The sequence below is a fragment of the Megalops cyprinoides genome, chromosome 19 (assembly GCF_013368585.1).
Source record: "Megalops cyprinoides isolate fMegCyp1 chromosome 19, fMegCyp1.pri, whole genome shotgun sequence".
Lineage (NCBI taxonomy): Eukaryota > Metazoa > Chordata > Actinopteri > Elopiformes > Megalopidae > Megalops > Megalops cyprinoides.
This window is the reverse complement of record NC_050601.1, coordinates 23,638,577-23,659,612: the sequence shown is the minus strand read 5'-3', so window position 1 is coordinate 23,659,612 and position 21,036 is coordinate 23,638,577. Positions and strand designations below refer to the sequence as shown.

Genomic DNA, 21,036 nt, shown 5'->3' with positions numbered 1-21,036 from the left:
TATCCTGCCCCGATGGCCTTGTAAGTCGTTCTGGATAAGGGGGTCTGTCAGATAAATAAACAATATCAATAATTGCAGACGGCCTATTAAATGTATATAATTAATGCTGCAGATGCAACGATATCCTCTCGACAGCGTCCGCACTCCTCAGCGTTTGTGGCAGTCTTCTAAAACACAGATGTCTCTTTCCTCGCCTGCCAGTCTTCTGGCTTGTTTGTTTTCCACTTCCTGCTTTGAATCTTTAGAACCTCAGATTCAAAGTTGGCTTCACCAGAGAGAGCCACACAGTCTGTCTTATGGGAAGCCTCTCATTAATTTCAGGAAGGGAGGAAAGTGACTTCTGTGTCCTTCTGGGAGCCGCTCCTGTGAATTTGGACTAAGTACTTAAGTGTTGTTTTCTGTACCTGGTGTTAACAGTTACGAATAGATGTCTTCGGCAGCTTTAATCTGTGCATGAAATGAGGTTTACAGGTGACTTAGCAGGGTTGCGTGTTTAGAGTGTGAACCCTTCTGAGACTTCAAGCTCCATCGCACAAATTTAAGTTTTTAAAAAGCCGCCACCTGTTCAAGGCAGTTTGAGTAGTTTAAGTTTATGGCCGATTAGAATTTTACTCGTGGGAGATTGGAGGCGTGGCACAAAAATGGCCCTTTAAATGTTACGCCGCTTAAAGAGAGGCTTGAGGTCCCGCCTTGACAGCTTATTGACACTCAAGGTCAAACTTCTTTCCTCAAACTTACATATGTAACACGCGATCAATGGAAACCCTGTATGTCTATGTTCTACGGAGCAGAGGGCCTTTGCTCAGCTCCGGTCGCGGGAAGAAAAAAAAAAGTTTTAATAAAAATGTGCGGCGCTGGCTTTCTGCTGCGATTCGGATGATGCGGCGTAACGCCCCGGGACAAATTTGATTAAGGAATTAATAAAACCCTGAGAGAGGCAGCGGCGTGGGAGCGGGGGCCGCGGGTCCTCTCCTCGGCGAAAGCAGCAGGGCCCTCGTTCGGTCTCGTAGGCCCTTCGTGATGATGTAGCGCCGACCGCGGGCTGCTCGAAGGCGAGTGGTTTCCCGTGCCTCATCTGCCTTTAATGAGATAAGAATCTTGATGGGAATCTTGATTGTCCGCTGTAAATGGAATGGCGTTCCCTCTCTCGAGGAGACATAAGTGCCCCCCACCCCCCGTAATCAAAGCGCCGCCTTTACGAGGCCTTGGAAATCTCAAGACGGCCACAATTTTCAGCACTGGTGGGCACTCAGTTTCCTGCTCCTGAATAGACTCTCGAGGGGACCCGTTTATCTGTCATAATTAAGATGTTGCAGAAAGTGATTTTCTCTTTCCCTTGCTTTTGCATACCTGCATCACAGTATTGCAATACAACATGGAACACTGTAGCTGAGATTCAGATACCGAGTCTGACAGAGTTAAAGGATTATAGTACAGGCCTTTAGACAGTATATGGCTTAAGTAATGCTGAACAGTATCTCCCCATTGCTGACATAATAGTACTTCATTACACTTTATACTTATTGGGCAAATTATGTCTGTAATTAAATAATGAAATATTAAATTACTCCAATCAAGTGTTGTGTCACGACTAAGTGTTTTAGGTCATAGTGTTTGGTTGGGTGTTGTGTTAGGGGTCAGTTTTGGGATAAGGAAGTGAACTGCAGCTGAGCCGAGGTTGGTTAAGGGTAGGAATAGGGCTAGGATTGTTCCATAACCTGTATAATTACATGAAACTTAAGTTCCCAAATAATATGTTGTTAACATGGTAGTTAAATTTTGTACTGTAGTTAATTACATTTTCAGAAAGGTTTTGTCACCAACCTTCTGAAAACCATTACCAGGACCAAGCACCTCACCTAGGGCAACAGGAACTTCACTGCAACCTCATCCCACTAGAACATCCTCTCCAAGCTCATCAGGGGTATCAACACATTTAACGCATTCAAAAACTTGAGATTCAGACTTGAGACCCACTGTTTTCTTAATCTTTGTGTTGTTTCTGGTAAAACTAGCTTTTGTACTTCGGTGGTGGTATTTTTGATTTTTTCTTATTTTTTTTGTTCTGTATCTGCCTGTGAAGTGTCTTTGAGTATCTTGATAAGCATTTCACAAATAAGTGTACCATTATTTTGCTCATTTGGCATCATCCAATATTTTAAAATGCACCAACTGCATTCCAACACAGTGGAATTAAGAAACATAACACAATGTTTTGAAAACACAAATTACAGCCTTGTGCCCATTATGCTCAGTTTGATTTTTAGGATTCGAGTGAAGCTTACATATGTAATTGCTTATTGGTCTGTGGTCTGTGATTGACAGCAACACCACAGAGGAAGGGGGCACATACATAAAGAAGTGCTGCAAAGGCTTCTGCATCGACATTCTGAAAAAGATCGCCAGGAACGTGAAGTTCACCTACGACCTCTACCTGGTGACCAATGGAAAGCACGGCAAAAAGATCAACAACGTGTGGAACGGCATGGTGGGAGAGGTGAGGCACGCCCCTGTTGGTCAGTCAGCCGGTCGATCGCGGACACACCATCAGTCAATCGGTGTCTACGGTGGGCGATTTGTCCTGCCAGATGAGACCACTAAATTAAAGGGCCAGTTAAAAAAACCTATAAAACACATAAAACCTTTATGCCTGAAAACTACTGTCAAAATATAAAAAGACACAACTGAATTTGCAGTAGGTTGTGAGTTGACAGGCATGTGACAATTGTAGCTGTGCCATACAATCAGAATGTAAAAGGCAAAGCTCTCACTGCCCCATTACTCATTGTGGTCCTCTTTCCTGATTTAGCAGCATGATTGCATTGGGGATAACGATTCTATTATTTCTGAGCTTTGGCAACATTTTGAGAACAGAACCTGGAACTGTAAGGTGTGCTGGTTATCATCAATTATGGCTTGTGATTTGCTAATAGCTTTTTTGATTTAACAGAGAGGCTCTCCTGCTTCAGTCCTGTAATCATCCTAAATAGATGCACTATTCCATTGAATTGTGTTTTAAAATGGCCACATCAGGAAATCATTGCATATATTAAGATGAGTCTTAATAAATGTTTGTTAAGGTTATCATGACTGTTGAGTGTAAAATGAGAATATTTTGCATTCTTACTGTGGACAGGGGATCCTTTTTAAAAGAAAACATGTAAGCTGGATGGTCAACATTCAACAGGACTTTATTGCATTAGATGTTCTTTAACTTTTAGCATCTTTCCACTTCAGATGTCATATTAGTCATGACACTGAAATACAGGATGTTGTGTCAGACCTAGTCATTCTACATCTACTCTGTCAGTCATCTTTCTTCCAATTTTTGGCATGAAAGTTGAAATTTTAAAGGTCCATTAAAAAGGCAACGTTAACGTGATGGACATGTCATCCATAATGAACACATCGTGATGTCTGCGCTGTGCTTCTCCTGCAAAGCCTCTGATTCAAGCTGTCCAGCCTGCTTCATTTTCCACGTTTATTTTTAATCTCTGAACCCAGTTCAAAATTTGCTTGGGTATTTAGAGCAATGCGGGCCGCCCTACTTGAAGCCCTTGCTCTACGTTTTGGGAGAGGAGGAATGTGGCTACAAACAAGCCTGTGTCCTTCTGGGAGCTGCTCCTCTGGATTTTGATGAAGTTCTTAAGTGTTGTTTGCTGTTCTTGTTGTTTGGAGCTGCAAAGTACATGTAGGAACCCTGCTCCTCAGCAGCCCTAAATTTGAAAGCAGAATGACGTTTACTGGTGCCTTAGTGAGTTCAGAGTATTGTGTGTCTGTTGGCAGTGACCTTAAGCTCCTGAGACCTCATTTTTAATCTATTTTCAGCAATAACTAATAATGTCACATACACCGTAATAATAACTATGGACATAGAATATGTTTGGGTGGCATTTGAAATGCTAGAAGAATGTCAGGTTTGTCTGAGATGTGACCTTTAACATTTCAGCATTATTAAAGATGACATTGGAGTGGATGGATCAGTTGCATTGACCTATTAATAACAAGGAGACCTGAGGATGGAAACAGTTATATGCTCTGGCCTGCCTCTCGTTCTGCCACTGCTGATGCCTGGGTGTATGCTGCTCCGGATCCTACCACAGGTGGTGTACAAGAAGGCCGTCATGGCGGTGGGCTCACTGACAATCAACGAGGAGCGGTCGGAGGTCATCGACTTCTCCGTCCCCTTCGTGGAGACTGGGATCAGCGTGATGGTGTCGAGAAGCAACGGGACAGTCTCGCCCTCGGCCTTTCTGGGTAACTACAGGAGAGGGAATGCTTTTCAGACAGGAGCGGAGACCATTTCTGTTCGTCACCCAACATGCAGAATGCCATGCCATGTGGGCAGCACAGCTTCAAAGATGTCTGCCTTCTTTTTTGCTCAATGCAATGAGCATGTCTTGCTGCGGAATAGAGGCTCACTGTTTGTTCAATACAGAATGAAGACATGGCTCCATGTGAAGTTGAACATGTGCAGTACAGCATTAAATGATACAACTTCATTAAAAGTAATGTATATTAAAACATAAAATGCAAAAGCTAAGAAATGGACTTTGATCATATCAAGATGCAATCAAAATATACTGCATTCAGAGAAAGTATATGAATCAATACTTATGTCACATGTAATTCACATATCACATGTACTGCATACACAAGTGCTTTTATTTTTCAAGCGTATACACAAGTACATGCAAAATTGTATACAATATATGCAAAGTGAAAAAAGTTGACATGTTTGTTGAAAAACTGACACTGTATGTTTAGGCATATATAAAAATGAGCCTAAAATTTGAGTTTTGTATACTACCACATAAGTGCCATGCCTGTTATATACGCTTTTGAGCGTTATATTTCTAAAGACGTTTTTTGTGCTGTGCGATTTCCACTGCGTCAGCGCGTGCCTTAATTAACAGAAGACTGATAATTACATGGGCTTAGCTGGGAAACCCCCTCGGTGGCCCTTTGCCAGTTTCTCATATACTTCCCACAGTAAAGACGTTTTAATCTCTCAGGCTTGTCCGTTACTAGGATGAGCTGATGAGCAGGGGGGCGGGGGATGGGTGGTGGATTAAAGCTGCTGACTCTGTGTCTCTCACCCCCCCCCCCCCCCCCCCCCCCCCCGCAGAGCCCTTCAGCGCTTCCGTGTGGGTGATGATGTTCGTGATGCTGCTCCTGGTGACAGCCATGGCGGTGTTCATATTCGAGTACATCAGCCCCCTGGGATTCAACAGGAACCTCGCACAGGGCAAAGGTAAGACCCGGCCGAGAGGAGGCTTTGGCCCTGTCCCCAGAAGCACCCAAAGTCATCATCGGCGAATGTATCAGAGTCATATTCATTAATTTTTATTTCATTATATACCATCATGATTATGATATATTGTTGTTGTTGTTATCACATAGCTAGCAGCTTTATCCAGGGCAAATTAAAATGCATGACAATTAAAATACAACTGTAGAAAAAAAAAACTAGGAATAAAAATTTAAGCGCATCGTAAGTGAGCTGAACAGCGGTTTGACACTTTTGGGAGAGATGTCCCTACCATTTTTTCTTTCCCAGCTGCTCTTTGAAGTTCAAACAGATTCAGATATAAGGCTCCCCACTTCTCGTTCGCATTCGATCAGAATCGAGATAAAGGGCCCAAACGGAGCCTCGGCGAGCGCTAATCCGGAAGTTCGCTCGCGGAACTTGCAAATCGTGCGTGCGTTTGTGAGCTGACACCTCATTGCAGCCGCTCGGGCTGATTTTAAATGGTCCTTTGTGGGTGAACGGGAGGAAAACAGTCATGCTCAGGATCTTGTAGCATCACGGTGTCTGCATAACGAGCCACTTTTATTTGTCATGCTGCGACAGATTTCACTGGAAATGATCTTTTATTTAGTGCCCCAGTGATTTTCCAGCCGCGTTGCCATGGGAACCTTACGTCACGCCTATTCACTTATTGACGCAGTCCATTTCTTTTAGCCCCATAACAAAACGGGTGAATTGGGTGATTATATTTGAAGAATGAGAATGTGCCTCTAGTTCATACACAGTGGGAAGCGGCAGAACATCCATAGGCTAATCTTCCAATGAAACCATTTTCCACTTACTGCACTAGGAATGTACCAGTGCAGTGATCACTGATACTAACAAAAGAAAGTGTGTAAGAGGAAAAAACCTAACATTTGCTGTAAAAATCATTTCTTAGTGTTACGTCCCAAATGTGTAATGGCATCCAGGGGTATGGGTGAGGGACGCAACACAAAAGAAAGCAATCAACTACAGCTGGCTTGGACGGTGCAGAGACGAAAAAACACAAGCAATGTATAAGGGTGTGCAATATATTTACAATATTTACAAAGCTATTTACAATGACAAATATACACAAGGAAAGGGGAGAGGACAACATATGGTGCCGAAAAGAAAAGCGAAAAGAACTTAACAAAACAGAAGTAACCCTAAACACCTTCACTCAAAACATACAACTGACTATAAAGCAAAAGGGTGGCAGAGCCAAAGAAAAACTTAGCTACACTAGCTACCTGAAAACAAATATATACATCGGTGGCACCCGCCTCTATCCTAACCCTATACAAAAGGAAAAACTAGCACGGGGATCCCCCACCTTACCTGAGCTCCTCCCACGACAACCGATGCAACCAAACCGAGACACAATCCAGAACCGAAGTCAGCAGACAATGCAAAATCAAACACAGTACGGCAAGTTTGTAAATAGTGAATCAAGAAAAAAACACGAAGGATCAAAATACCGAGAGCACCTAAAAATCTGGCATCTTTAAATTGTGGTGCTCCGTCTCTGGTTGGCCGGGGAGGAACGAGGAGGCGGGATGCAGCGCAGCAGGATACTTGTGTCAGGAGAGTAGCGAGAGAGGAGAGAGGGAGGATAACCAAGACACAGGCGGCCCAGACCCCGCAAACGCACAATGCGCCGCACGTAACACTCAGAATTTAGGAGGAAGCACACAGTGATCAGTTCACATGAAGACCTGCCGCAAGACTCTTTTGTATGAAATATCAGGGGGTCTTTTTTCTTTGCTACCCGACTAGAGAGCAAGCGCTCTCAGAGACAGCACACTCTTCTCCACCATGTCCACTCAACAGAAGGAGTTCTCCTCAGGTCAGTCAGCTGCGGGAATGTGGACAGGCACACAAGTGTGGGACCGTTTGGAACCCCTTGCAAACTCCAGATGTGCCAACAACACCGGGGTGGTAACCAGGCTGGCTTAGATACTATAACCCTAGGAAAGGGTTTACTTTGATGACATTCTTGTTAGACCTAAGGGCCATTCTTTTGGTTAGTGCTTGAAAAGTTCAACCAAAAACTTTCTCTGGAGTCTATTTTGGGGTATATAATGACTTTGTCCAGAAAGCGTTCAGCTCATTTCAAGCTCTGAGAAGATATACTACAAACATTAAATGGTAATCGTGAGGTAAAACGCTGATGTACTTTTTTCCTCAGAACAGGGACTATGTTTGGACAAATAGCTCAATGTTTAAATGATTTCAGGGTGATAAAATATGCAGAGTTGGCAGGATGTATTAGCAGGTCTTTAGCGGTAATGTCAACACTGACAAATTAGCTGCATAGTAGTGTTGTCTGTGCCTACATCTACTGTTGCTGTGGTGAAAAGGCCAGGATTTTCTACTTACTTGTTCAATATTTTATCCAAGTGTATACCTCCAAGTGCGTACCTCTGCGATTCATCACTGTTTGGTGGTTGCCAAGTTCCTACTGCTCGTGTCGCTGTGGAATCCCATGCCAGGGAAGTTGATCACTCCACACGCTAAATAGATTCAGTCCATCACTACTGCAAAGAGAAGATGCTGAACACAGTCATTACTTTTCAACCTGTGCTTTAATCATGGAAGTTTAGAATGTGTCATTCAAGACATTTGTTTTTTTCTTCATTAAATGGAGTAACAATACACTCCATGCTGGTATACAATGGGGTGATATAGCTAATGCTGTTGGGGTGGTATTTTTAACATTGTAGAGAGTGGTATGGCTCACATTGTTGGGATGGTTTTTATTAACATCATTGTGACGACATAACCAATGTTGTTGAGTTGATATGAATAATGTTGTTGGGGTGATATGTTCAACATAATTGATGTGATATGACTAACGTTGTTGGAGTGATATGTCTATCATCATTGGGGTGATATGACATGTTGTTGGGCTGATGCGTCCATTGTCTTTGGAGAAATATGACTAATATCGTTGGAGTGATATGACTGACGTTGTTGGGGTGATGTGTCTGTCATCTCTGGGGGGAATATGACTGATGTGGTTGATGTGCTCTGCCTCTGCAGATCCCCACGGTCCCTCCTTCACCATGGGGAAGGCGGTGTGGCTGCTGTGGGGCCTGGTCTTCAACAACTCTGTGCCAGTGCAGAACCCCAGGGGAACCACCAGCAAGTTCATTGTGTCCGTGTGGGCCTTCTTCGCCGTCATCTTCCTGGCCAGCTACACTGCCAACCTGGCTGCCTTCATGATTCAGGAGGAGTTTGTCGACCAGGTCACGGGTCTCAGTGACAAAAAGGTAAGCCAGCACACACCACCTGAAATCACTCTTCAGATCGCTTTTTTATGTTAAGAAAAGGTTTGCCATAAGACATGCGTACTTAACCATCCTTCATATCAATATCAAATACATATCAATACATTAAATATGTGCATTGTAGAATTTACAGAAACAGATATCATAAATATATTCAAGATATTGACATTCAATAAGGTAAGTACACCATAAATACACATATATGTGAAAGCGATAGTGTGGACAGTATGGCAGGGTGGCATAATGTACAAGCCTCTGGGCTTTTCAGTTCCCGGGGGGGGTTCTGCCCCTCGCTCAAGCAAGGTGCTTAGCCTGGATTGCCTCAGTAAATACACAGCTGTAGAAATGTGAGCTATGTAAGATGTCCTGGATAGCAGCATCTGCTAAGGAAATAAACAATAATATATGTCTGACTTATATAAATACATACATTAAAAGAACCTATAACTTACATTTTGGCATTTAATATTTTGTTACAAAATGTGTTTTTTTATATATATCTTGAAGAAAATTAGCATGTAGAACATATTGGCCAACAGTGTGAAACATATGGGGCAATGTTGGTTGAGTGGGAAATTTAAATTTACATCAAAAGGTATTCTTTAATCTTCAAGCAGCCATATAAAGTGTTTCCTGCAGCTTGGTGTGGTATTTGCTTTAATGTTTATTAAGAAGATCAACCAAAGTAATGCTTTTGACTCCTACTTGATTCTCAAGCAAACCATATATGTGTATACGCACACACACACACACGCACATGCATGCATACACATAAACCAAGCACACGTAGATGTTCAACCATCTCAGCCTGTGATTTGCTGTGAATTTTCAGTGAAAACTCCCCACGTGCTTCGGGCAGACGTTCCTCGTTTCGCCGTGGCGAGTTGCAGTTGGAGCATGCGGCCCCTTGTGCATAGTGGCAACAGGCTTTGTTCCGGACATGGTGTTCTTAAGCGCCGACACCGCATCGAGTTATCCCAGAAGGACGCTTTGCCTGCAGTTCGGCACAAGTTAAATATCGTTTGTGCGCACTGACGTGCCATCATCGTCCCTGAAGTTTCGGACTTCTCTCGTGGGAGAAGTATTTAGATTCGGCCGGCTCGTTCGTTCTGAGGGTTATGCAACCGCCGGCCGTGGCAGTCGTGAACGGCGGAATGTTGGGGACGAGCCAAGTGCACCCGGACCTTACCAGTGGGGGTAGGCCTGGGATACCGTGACAGCCGTCCGCGTTTGGTGAAGCGGAGGGGGGGAGGGGCTCGCAGCGGTCTCGTGTGCTCGGAGGAAAGAGGGCACGGTTCCTCCGCGGGTTACGTAACGCCCCACAAATTGCATAATCAGCGGTGCAAGGTCAGCGGTATTAAGTAGAGGGCCGAGGATGTCTTCAGCCATGCGCGCTCTAACCACAGGGCTCCAGGGCCTCTGCTTGTGACACCAAGAGCCGAGCTGACATTATGGGGTCCCGCGGAAATCGTGGCACAGTTCAAACTAACTGAACAAGCAAAACAAACAAAAACAGCCACAGACACAGAGATGCGTGCATGAGAGAGGGGCTTCAGGGAATCTTGCTAGGTGATAGATGCTTGCCGTTGAGCTTCATGTGTCACTCTGTGTTTCTCTGCAGTCCAAGTTATTCTGTATTATTCTACACTATTTTTTATGCTCGATACGTATAACCTAGATTCAGTTCATTGAACTGAAAGAAAAAATATGATACAATAGATGAAAGGAAACACAAGAAAACTAACGCCTGGATTAAATCAGCATTATTATTCATAAATATGACTTGCAACTGAACTTGGGTCTTTTTTCCTTCACAACCACAGCGGACACCAAAACGAGTGCAGGAAAAAAAAAATCAGTTTTGCACTGAAAAAAGTAGCACTTGCGTGTGCTTGCCAGTCAGAGTAAAGGCCAAACGTCGATCGAACCCGGGCCCCAGAGCTTAGTATGATGTGTTTATCGGACGTGCCCTCCGTCAGTGCTGTAGCGCTGCCAAGTCTGCGTCTAAAGCTGTCAGGAACTGTGTGCCTTTGTCACTGTCAGCGAAGATTGAGTTTGCAGATTGGATGTGTTGTTTGTGTGGCCCACGGCCGTGATTGATAGGGGCTGCCGTCCCACAGGGTCTGCTGAGGGAAGAAAAATCGGGTTAGGAATGTTTTGCCCTCAGTGTAGATATCTTAAAATAATGTCCCGCAGATAGATAGACTAGAAATGATTTAAGGGTATTGCTAGGGATGAGCACAACAGGCATGCTGTTGTGCAAACTTTAATTTAACTACAATTTAACTTGTGGAATATCAAGCCCAGTGAACGCCAACAGAAAAAATAAAAATGCAGGAAGGAACCAATATGCACCCACTCATTGAGGGAGCAATGCCTTTGTGCTCTCTGCATGTTTGGGAGATGGACTAAGGCAACACAAAATTAGATGGAGCACTGGGACCTTCGATGTGCTGAAAGCCGTGACTTGACTGGTCATTTGATAACTTCCCCTCCATTCCTTCCCGCAGTTCCAGAGCCCCTACTCCTACTCGCCACCGTTCCGGTTTGGGACGGTTCCGAACGGCAGCACGGAGAGGAACATCAGGAAGAACTACCCGGACATGCACCAGTACATGGTCAAATACCACCAGAGCGGGGTCCAGGATGCACTCGTCAGCCTCAAGACTGGGTAAGGTGTTAATCTGTGCCACACTCTCCACCTGTGTAATGGATTGGTGTGTTGGAGTGTTTTACATATTTGTACATAAGGAGATGACAGTACAGACACTGAAGTGTACTCTAGTCAAACCTTTTTGGCAGTTGTTCAAAGTTGAAATGGAAAGAGCATGACCCTGAGTTGCTGACATCTGATGTAGGTAAATTTACCGACATAACCTTGTGACAATATTGCTGGTATTCTCATTTTCTTGCAAATGCTGTGGTTCAAGGTAAAGAGGAAATGGCAGGTATAATATTTGTATGTATTAATGGACAATATCATTATGTATTAATATCAGAAGTTAATTAAAAGGGCTACAGCAACACTTTGAATGTAGAAGAGTAGATTGCAATTAGTTGCAGGGCCATAAGCTTTATTATTAGTGTCATGTCTCTTCTGTTTTTTTTTTTTTTCAACTGACATGTGAATGGTTCTAAGATAGACCTCAGGAGTTGTATTAGACTGTCTTTGTACTCATAAAAAATGCTACGACAAGAAGCATGTCTGCTGTCACACTAAATCAGATGAAGATTAATGTTGATCAGATGACAGACAAGAGGCAAGCGGAGGTCCATGGCTGGTCGTTGCGTGTCTACCTCTCTAGCCCATAAGGTATTACTACTAGAGCATTTGACAAGGGCAAATGGTCCCCGGCCTTCCCCCCTTAAAACAAAACGTTCGGGCTTGGAATGGTGTGACCTGTTTGATGTTCTGCCTGTGCGTTATCTCCAGGGCTGATCTGTGCTCTGTGATGCTGTGTGAAGCTGGGCCGGGAGGCCCTCTCTCTTTGTGAGACACCGCGGCGCGCTGCCCGTCTGAGGGGGCCCATGGCTCCCTCCCTAGCAGTAATGGCCTCTCTGCGCTAAGCGTCAGGGCCCTGTTTGTAGGCACGCAGCACCAGGAAACATTTCGCCAGAGTTACCTGGCTCCCGGGCCAAGACAGCGCCAATTAGCCGGGGGCGAGGATGAGCCGCCCGGTGCAACATTAGCAAATAATGAAGGTGCCGACGTGGCCGCCCCCGTTGAGGCCCCCAGGGGACGCACTGCACCCCGGGTCTCCTCTGAAGGAATACCAAGCAGACAATCAAGATTTTTACTTTCCTGCTGTCCTTGTCAATTCTGGCTGCGTAGGTTAGTGCAGATTCGGAAGTGAAAAGGAATTTTAGGTTGGACAGATGGAAAAAAAAATAAAGAATGTGTCATTATGCGGTAAAGTACTCAACCCAACACTCTGAATGAGTGACATATATTTCAATATCTGTCATGCATCTGTCAAAATGTGTCATTTTAGGATACATCAGTTTTTTCATATACAACCAGTTTCCTGGATGCACTGTAGAAAACATTTAACAATATCTGTAAAATAGATTGTTTTAAACAGGAGAGCAGGAGGCAGGCTCATAAACAGCGTGCTCATTCACTTTGCCATCAGATTTCATAATGAGGCAACTACTTTTTTCATTGCTGGTGCTTTTCGAATCCAATTACTGAATATGGGATCCTGACTTTAGCTCAGGGGACTAATTCTTGTTACTGGGGAAAAAAAGACATCTGTTAACTTTCGCTGTAATGGAGGTGATACAAATCAATGCTGGTTGACTCAGCCTACTGAAACAGCATTTTCTCCTTCTTCTTCTTTTTAAGGCGAATTGATCTTTTTTTCCCTGCTCATGAGCCTAAATTCTGATAATATAATCTTTAGCATACCTCTTTCACAATATAAGCATTCCCCATCCTGTGTATATGTTGCTGGTATAACATGAGCAAATTACTGCACAAGCAGAAAGTTGATATGCTTTTAGTGTATTGGATCTGGGAGGGGTTGCACCCTCATAGTAAACGGAGTGAAATGGATTGACAGGAAGGGCAGTCTTCGCCCTCTGTCTGCCCCCGCTCCAATAAAGACCCCATCCCCACTCCTGCTACAGACCACCTCAGAGCTGTGACAAGAAAAGGGTATTTTATGTGACCTAATGTTAATGTCATCAATTGTGCTTTTGTGTTTAAAAATTCATGATATGTCAGCCCTCGCCGACATAGATTGCACATTAGCTGGAAACAAGGATGGCGAACGAGGCTCCGGGTGAGAGACGGCAATGTGAGGCAGGTTCGGCCCGGCGCCTGCGTCACACTCTTTCAGACCGGCTCCTTGTCTGTGTGCAATACATTACTTGTTACAGACAGAGAGAGTAGAGAATAACTTATGGCTGGGGAGAGCCTTTACATGGAGAAAAGGCTTGACCTTGAGAATGTTCTATCCCTTTTTAAATGTGTGCTTTCACCAAACTGCGTCATTTACATCACAGTCGTCAAGAGTCCGTGAATTGGGGGCGCTTGTGATAATAACTTCTGCATATTCATAAAAAGGCAGGGGCTTTACCAGGCGCGGATAGCTTCAGCTTGGCCCCCTTTGATCTTTTCCCATTGGAAACATCCAACACGGGCCTTGGAATTGTTACTCAGAGTGAAAAAGCCATTTACCAAAGTAATTACAGTGTGGTTAAGTAGGTACATTAAGTAACTTCTGTAATTATTTGAACTTGGGGTTGAATTTCAGATTAGGGGTACATTCATGGATGGGGTTTGGCTTTGGATTAGAGGTTCGGTAGGGGTTATTCTGTGTACTAAAACTGCTCCAGATTAATTTGTATCAAGGAGTACACATGGTTGGTTGTACTGAGTCAGCAAGCTTCCTGCTTGGTTTACTCCATACCAGGGGTGTCAAACTCTGTTCCCAGGGGGTCATGTGCACAGTATTTTTCCAATCCTTAATTGTTTACTAACTCAGATGCACATTATTTTATCTATACACAGTTACTGTGAGTAGATACATTCTTCTATAATAATTCTTTTTGAATATTTACACTGACCTGTAAAAGAACAAAAGGGTTTTTGCAGGGTGTACACAGATGATGTAAATATTTGTCTTGGGTTGCATTCTAGGCATTAACATGGAGTATTGACCCTCCCTACTGTGGCTTCTTATGTAGAAAGGCAACAAAGATTGATGACTGCTTCACCCTCAGTCATAATGTCCCTGCATCCCTGCAACATGAATCTTGACCATTTTACTTTCAGTAACAATTATATAATTGTTCCCAATGTGTGTGTGTGTGTGTGTGTGTGTGTGTGTGTGTGTGTGTGTGTGTGTACATGTGGGTGTTGGTGTGTGTTTGTGTATGTGTGTATGGGTGTGTTTGAGCATGTATGTACATGTGTGTGTTCATGTGTATGTGTGCAATGTGTGTGCGTTTGTGTATATGGAGGAACATATAAACATTGGTTCAAACATTGGTTCTGAACTGAGCAGTTGCACTGGGAAAACCGTGGCAACGGCATCTCTAACCTTTCCCTCGTCAATCTGTGGTTTGTTCTTCAAGAAGAGCACCTCCTTCAGTCGACCCATTCATCTCTCCTTCTCTTCTTCTTGCTGGAAGGTTAAGCACTGTCCTATATTCACAAGTCTGCTCTCCTCCCCCTGCCTGCTTCTACAGAGTCAAGCAAATAAGATCACACCTATCGCGGTGTGGAGCACTGAACTAATGAAGTGCCTGACAGCATGATGCAAAGACACTTACTGAAAAAAGAATACCTCTGCCATTACAGTAACGTGTGACTAATACCTCCCCCACCGCACTGCGCCCAGTTCGGACTGCGTGAGGTCATTAGGTGGCAGCCGGCACCTTAGTTGTGTGTATTTGAGCCACCTGAAGGGTGCCTGGGGCATCCTCAGAAAAAGTAACCAGTAGTTAATCCCGCAATTATCCTTTATCACATGCTGTATATTGTATATGGAGCTTGGAAGTAATTGCGGATTGTCAGATAAAAATAAGTTTTATTTTAAATGTGAAAATAAACCTCAGGAGAAACGCTACGCTGCATGTACTGAATAACACAAAAAAGTAAATGATGGACTTCTGATTCCATTCCCCTGTCTAATCAGTTCTTTCCCTGGGGTTTAACATCCTTACAGAACAACCTTAGCTCCCTTTTATATAACTCCTTTTATGGGATTTTCACTGTGCCTCGCTGCAGGTGACTGCAGAGTTGTGATTAAGCCTCTCTGACTGTTGGTGTGATCTTTCTCTTCCCCGCAGGAAACTGGACGCCTTCATATATGACGCTGCCGTGCTGAACTACATGGCCGGCAGGGATGAGGGCTGCAAACTGGTGACCATTGGGAGCGGCTACATCTTCGCCACCACGGGCTACGGGATCGCCCTGCAGAAAGGCTCATACTGGAAGCGGCCGGTTGACCTGGCCATCCTGGCCATCATCGGGGATGGTATGTTTCCCTCTGGGCCACAGCCTCACTTGACACGGAGGGCTGGTGCTAAACGTTTAAACGCTGGCGTGAGGCAGGGTGGAGAGCAGGAGCCCAGGGCACAACCGGAGACTCAGGTCAAACAGGGCAGCTGGGAACATGACACCAACCACACACACGCAAGCAGCATCTCTCAGGGGGGGTTTGGAGTGAAAGCTGACAAGAAGTAGACACGCCTGTGTGAGGTCATATTGACTGCCTGGAAGTAAACAGGTTCCGCTTCCAGGAGCCATTCAGATTCACTCTTGTCTCACTTCTTTATTTAAAGAAGTTGTATCTTATCTTGTCTGTGACACGATGTAACCTTGAGGCACAGCTGGCAGTCATAACAGCCTGTGTGATTCAACCACAGATTTCCATACCTGTTTCCTTTATTCTGATTTGTACAGCTAGAGCCTAGAGATCAGTTTACAAGTATAGTAGAAAGTGCCAATAAAGGATACATAATTTCAAATATTCTATATATTAATCAACCCTTTATTTTGTATTTTATATTTCAATGTTGAGACTGTGTATTACTAATTATATCTGAGTAGAAAACTAATTTCCATGGTCTTCTGACACTGAAGCAAATAATGTCATGTTAGCCTGACGTTATCAGGGTATGAGCTTTATATGAGTGTGTAATTTGTAGAGTGTGTATAATATAGGAGGATGGCACAGAAGGTGTTTCCATGGGAACATTCTGATGACGTGGATTCCACACCGTGCCTCTCATCTCCCCCGCCCCCTACAGGTGAAATGGAGGAGCTGGAGGCCCAGTGGCTGACGGGCATCTGCCACAACGAGAAGAACGAGGTGATGAGCAGCCAGCTGGATGTGGACAACATGGCGGGTGTCTTCTACATGCTGGCCACTGCCATGGGCCTGAGCCTGATCACCTTCATCTGGGAGCACCTGTTCTACTGGAGGCTGCGCTACTGCTTCACCGGGGTGTGCTCCGGCAAGCCCGGCCTGCTCTTCTCCATTAGCAGGGTGAGATCCGCACCGCCTGCCTCCTCGCTGCCACGGCTTGGCACTTTAATGCACCAGTTTAACTTCACCTATCTAAACTCTCCCTCCCTTTTAACTTGCTTATCTCTGCCATCTTTGAGCGCACTGTCCCAAAGACTGCTCAAGTGCTAATTTGCAATATATACTGTGATTAAAAGGACTCGGAGTGTCTGGGCTATCACCACAGCTTTGTGCTTCAAAGCTACACTACGTGTGTTTATATGTCAGGAGCCTGCTTTCTTCTAAACATTGGGGGACATCGCTGTTACCATTCATGTCAATTTGCATTATGGTGTGGTTAGTTAATTGCATCCTCTCAACACTGAGGGAGACATGTTCCCCTGTCCCCCTCCAAACCTACAGCCTGTACATTTTATGTAAATGAAAGTTAATGAATAAGGTGTATCACTGTGGTCAAGATGTGTTAGTTTCTTGCAAACATAACCATTGCACGTATACTAGTAAGCGTTTAGCAACTTCTGGTAAAAGCAGAAGTAACTGTGACTGAATGTGATTTGTCCCTCGTGGGTGTTGTGCGACATCGGAATTAATCCGCACTCCTAATTTTTCAGGGTATATGGAGCTGCATCCACGGCGTCCATATCGACATGAAGAAAAAGTCCTCCGATTTAGACTTCAGCCCTCAGGCTAACATGCTAAAGCTAATTAAGTCAGCCAAACAGATGACCAACATGACAGCCCTGAATGCCTCCAGGATCAACTCCCCGAAACGCGCCGGCGACTACATGCACTCCGCCGGTCCGATGCTCATGGACATGATGGGAGAGAAGGGGAACTACATCTACGCTGACAACCGCAGCTACGCCCCCAAAGAGGTCATCTACGGGGACACCGGTGACCTGCAGGCATACCTGGCCAACCGCCACAAGGACCACCTCAACAACTACATCTTCCAGGGCCAGCACCCTCTGACCCTCAACGAGTCCAACCCCAACACGGTGGAGGTGGCGGTCAGTGCCGACGCAGCCCAGACGAACGCCAAACCCCGGGGCACGTGGAAGAAGTCGATGGACACGCTGCTCCCTGACGCCCGCATATCCATGAAGAGCCAGCGCTACCTCCCTGAGGATGCTGCCCACTCCGACATCTCCGACTGCTCCAGCAGAGCCGCCTCCTACAAGGACGCCGATAGCAGCCAGAAGCACCTGAAGCCCAAGGACAACTTAAAAAAAAGATCGATGACATCGAAATACCCTAGGGACTGCAGCGAAGTGGAGCTGTCCTACTTAAAGAGTAAGCAGGGAGGACTGGCTCGGGAAAAAATCTACACCATCGACTCGGACCGGGAGCTGAGCTTGCACTCGGATCCCCTGCACTACAGGGAAAGCAGGGGTCTGGCAGAGGATCTGGACTACCCCGAGATCTACTCAGACCACAACGACAACTACCGCAAGGCTGACCAGCCCATCATTCACCTCAACAGCAGCCCCCTCCACCACACCGACTCCGACCTCGTCCCTGACAGCAGCTACTCCAAGCACTACAGTGCCAAAGAGAAGAGCCTCAGTCCGCATGAGTCAAACGACCGCTACAAGCAGACTCACTGTCGCAGCTGCCTGTCCAAGGTGCCCAGCTACATGGGCCACTATGCCGTCAGGTCCCCGTACAACCGCTGCGAGGCCTGCCTGCACTCGGCCAACCTCTACGACATCAGTGAGGACCAAATGCTGCAGGAGGCTGTGAACCCCTCCGTGCACCAGGGGGAAATGTTCAGCCACTACTGGCCCCAGACCGATGGGCCACATGTGCACAAGAGGAACAGGCTGAGGCTGAGCCGGCAGCACTCCTTCGACAACATCATCCTGGAGAAGCCCAAGGAGGTGGACCTGGGGCGGCCGGCGCGGAGCGTCAGCCTGAAGGAGAAGGACCGGTGCCTGGAGGACAGCCCGTACGCGAACATGTTCAACGTCCGGCCGGACAGACTGTTCGGCGGCAGGTCCGCGCTCTTCAACCACAACCTGGAGGAGAGCAAGCGCAGCAAGTCGCTCTACCCCGACCACGCCTCGGACAACCCCTTCCTGCACTCGCGCGACGACCAGCGCCTGGTCCATGGCAGGAGCTCCTCTGACATTTACAGACAGTTGGCTCCCGTCAAATCGAGGAACGAGAACAATCTGCGGTCCTCGGTGAGGTCCACCGCTTCGTACTGCTCCAGAGATGGCCGGATACACAATGACATGTACATCTCAGAGCATCTTATGCCTTATGTAGCCAACAAGACTAGTGTATACTCAGCTCCCCGGGTCCTGAATTCTTGTAGCAATAGAGGAGTGTATAAGAAAATACCAAGTCTCGAGTCAGATGTTTAACGCTCCAATTTGTATAGCTCCCAATCTTAATCCATTTTAGGATGCCACAGCCACCTAAACCTGAATCAAAAATACCCAAGTACTCTCTTGACAGAGTTTATCTTTTTTTTTTTTTTGGGTCGCGTATCAATGAGTTGCCTGTACGGTGCTTGCCAAAGGTTTTTAGCGTTTAAGTTTGTCCTCGTACAGCAAATATCTTGCGGGCTTGGAATATATCTCAATTGGATGAGCTTGGCTAGTGTCAGCCAATGTGTTTGAGGATAGTCCAGCTGAATGGGGTGCACGAACATGTGTGGCTACTGGTGCTTTTCCCTTCAGCTGACCTGCGGCCCCACACCTTCCTCAAGATGCTGACTTTCAGTTTAGGTGGACGGGCCACTTAGTCTCAAACTCAAAACCTGCTTGGGCTGTAAAGGTATCCCCACCTGATATTAAAAAAAAATAAAGGTAGCATGATAGAGGCCTAAAACGCCTGTCTTCGTTCAGACAATCTGTTACTGATATGAGCCTGAGGCAAGTGAAGGTATCTGATTTGTTGTACTGCACTTATAATATATAACAACATTGCTTTTTATTGTATTAATACAGATGTTGGGGTTCTGGCATTCTAATCCCTAATTAGTATAGTTTAGCACTTAGATTATTTGCTAGCACACTTTAACCATTAGTTAGCCTCCCATCTTTGCATTCTAAAGATTAATTTCAATCTACAGTCAGGAATAGATTATTTTGCATGTATTATTTTGGTATTGGAAAAAAAAAATCGCCACCTTTACATTAAATGGAATTAGTCTTACTGAATTTAGCTGGATAACTGTGCAATTAAGACTTGACCTATGCTTAGTAAGTCAGTTTGAGGTTGCAGAACGACTACCAGTGAAAAGGTTTACCTGGGATATTTTGTGAATTCTCCAACTTAAAACAGGGTAATAAAGATTTTAATGTTGTACAAAGAATTATGACAATTTTGTTAGCAAAATTTACCTCACGGTTATTGTGCTTGGTACTCAGATTTTGGAGCTGTACACTGTGACACTGAACAAAACCATCATTCTGACTCTCCTGAAGACTGTTGTGTTCTTTGTCGTGAAATGTAAGTGAAGGATCTTGCCCCTGTGTCGTCATTGAGTCACAAGTTGTCATGTGAAACTTTGGGTAAGCTTAAATTCTGAAAAAGGACATCAGCTGGTGGTACAGTCACAACAACGGTAACAAATATGACCCAAACTGGACTTGATTTTGTCCACATAAATTTCATTTGTCATTGTCTATTTCACAGAAACACATTTAGATTACATGTGTTTCCACAGACTCACCTTACAATAGAAAGTTTTCTACTGGCTTGAAAAGAGTATATAAAAGGGAACAAAGACGTAGTGTGTATTAACTATCTGGAAGAAAATATCTCAGGAGACGGACTGCATTGTGGAATTTGTGCATTAGGTCAGTGCCACACAAAGCCACACATTGGCATTACGTTTGGCTGCAAACTGAATCCCTCCACACCTTTCATTCCTTGTCTCCTAGTCTTCCAGCACACCTTCCTCTCTTCCTGTGACCCCTCACGGAAACACACTGCCAAAGTAAGGATGGCAAAACAGCAGGGCAGGGACACAGAAAGCATCAGCTCGCTAGTTTGAGCTTGTCGCTCATATCTCAAGTGTTGGCGAAATTCGTAATAGTGTAGCTATAGCGGGAACAGTACAGCTCACTCACTCCACATCATCATTTTACCACTGAGGTGGAAAAATACATTTCAAAATAAATGAAACATTTGGCCGTAGTGGGTTTCTTTTTCATATCTTTAATTTCCAAGGTATTCTCACAGAGTAACGCTGGCTTTGTCTTGATACCCCTTTCAGCTTACCCACTGTTCTGAGCTATGTTCCGGAGCACTATTGTGCATGTGGATTGTTGGAGCTGAAAAGCCTCCTTTGGCGCTAGAGTGCTTGCACACTACAATAGATTTTTTTTTTTTTTCATACTGTCACATTAACCTTCAAATGCTGCTCAAGGATGTTGATGTTTGAAAAATATGCACATGTAAAATATCAAGTTCTAATATCCATATATTTTTTTTCATTTTGTCAGTCATTCTTTAATTGTTTTCCACTCTTCCCTGC

At 44.9% G+C, this 21,036-nt stretch overlaps 1 protein-coding gene across 1 annotated transcript in view; it reads left to right on the top strand.

Moving 5' to 3' along the window:
* LOC118794218 (glutamate receptor ionotropic, NMDA 2A-like) overlaps positions 1-18,962 on the top strand; it is a 119,542-nt gene extending 100,580 nt beyond the window's left edge. The window contains exons 6-13 of the mRNA XM_036552425.1: positions 2,326-2,497; positions 4,104-4,257; positions 5,129-5,254; positions 8,318-8,547; positions 11,076-11,236; positions 15,364-15,551; positions 16,327-16,565; positions 17,156-18,962. Coding sequence (XP_036408318.1) covers positions 2,326-2,497; positions 4,104-4,257; positions 5,129-5,254; positions 8,318-8,547; positions 11,076-11,236; positions 15,364-15,551; positions 16,327-16,565; positions 17,156-18,913 — 3,028 coding nt within the window. The 3' untranslated portion in view covers positions 18,914-18,962. The remainder of the gene's footprint in view (positions 1-2,325; positions 2,498-4,103; positions 4,258-5,128; positions 5,255-8,317; positions 8,548-11,075; positions 11,237-15,363; positions 15,552-16,326; positions 16,566-17,155) is intronic.
* Positions 18,963-21,036: the final 2,074 nt, after the last annotated feature.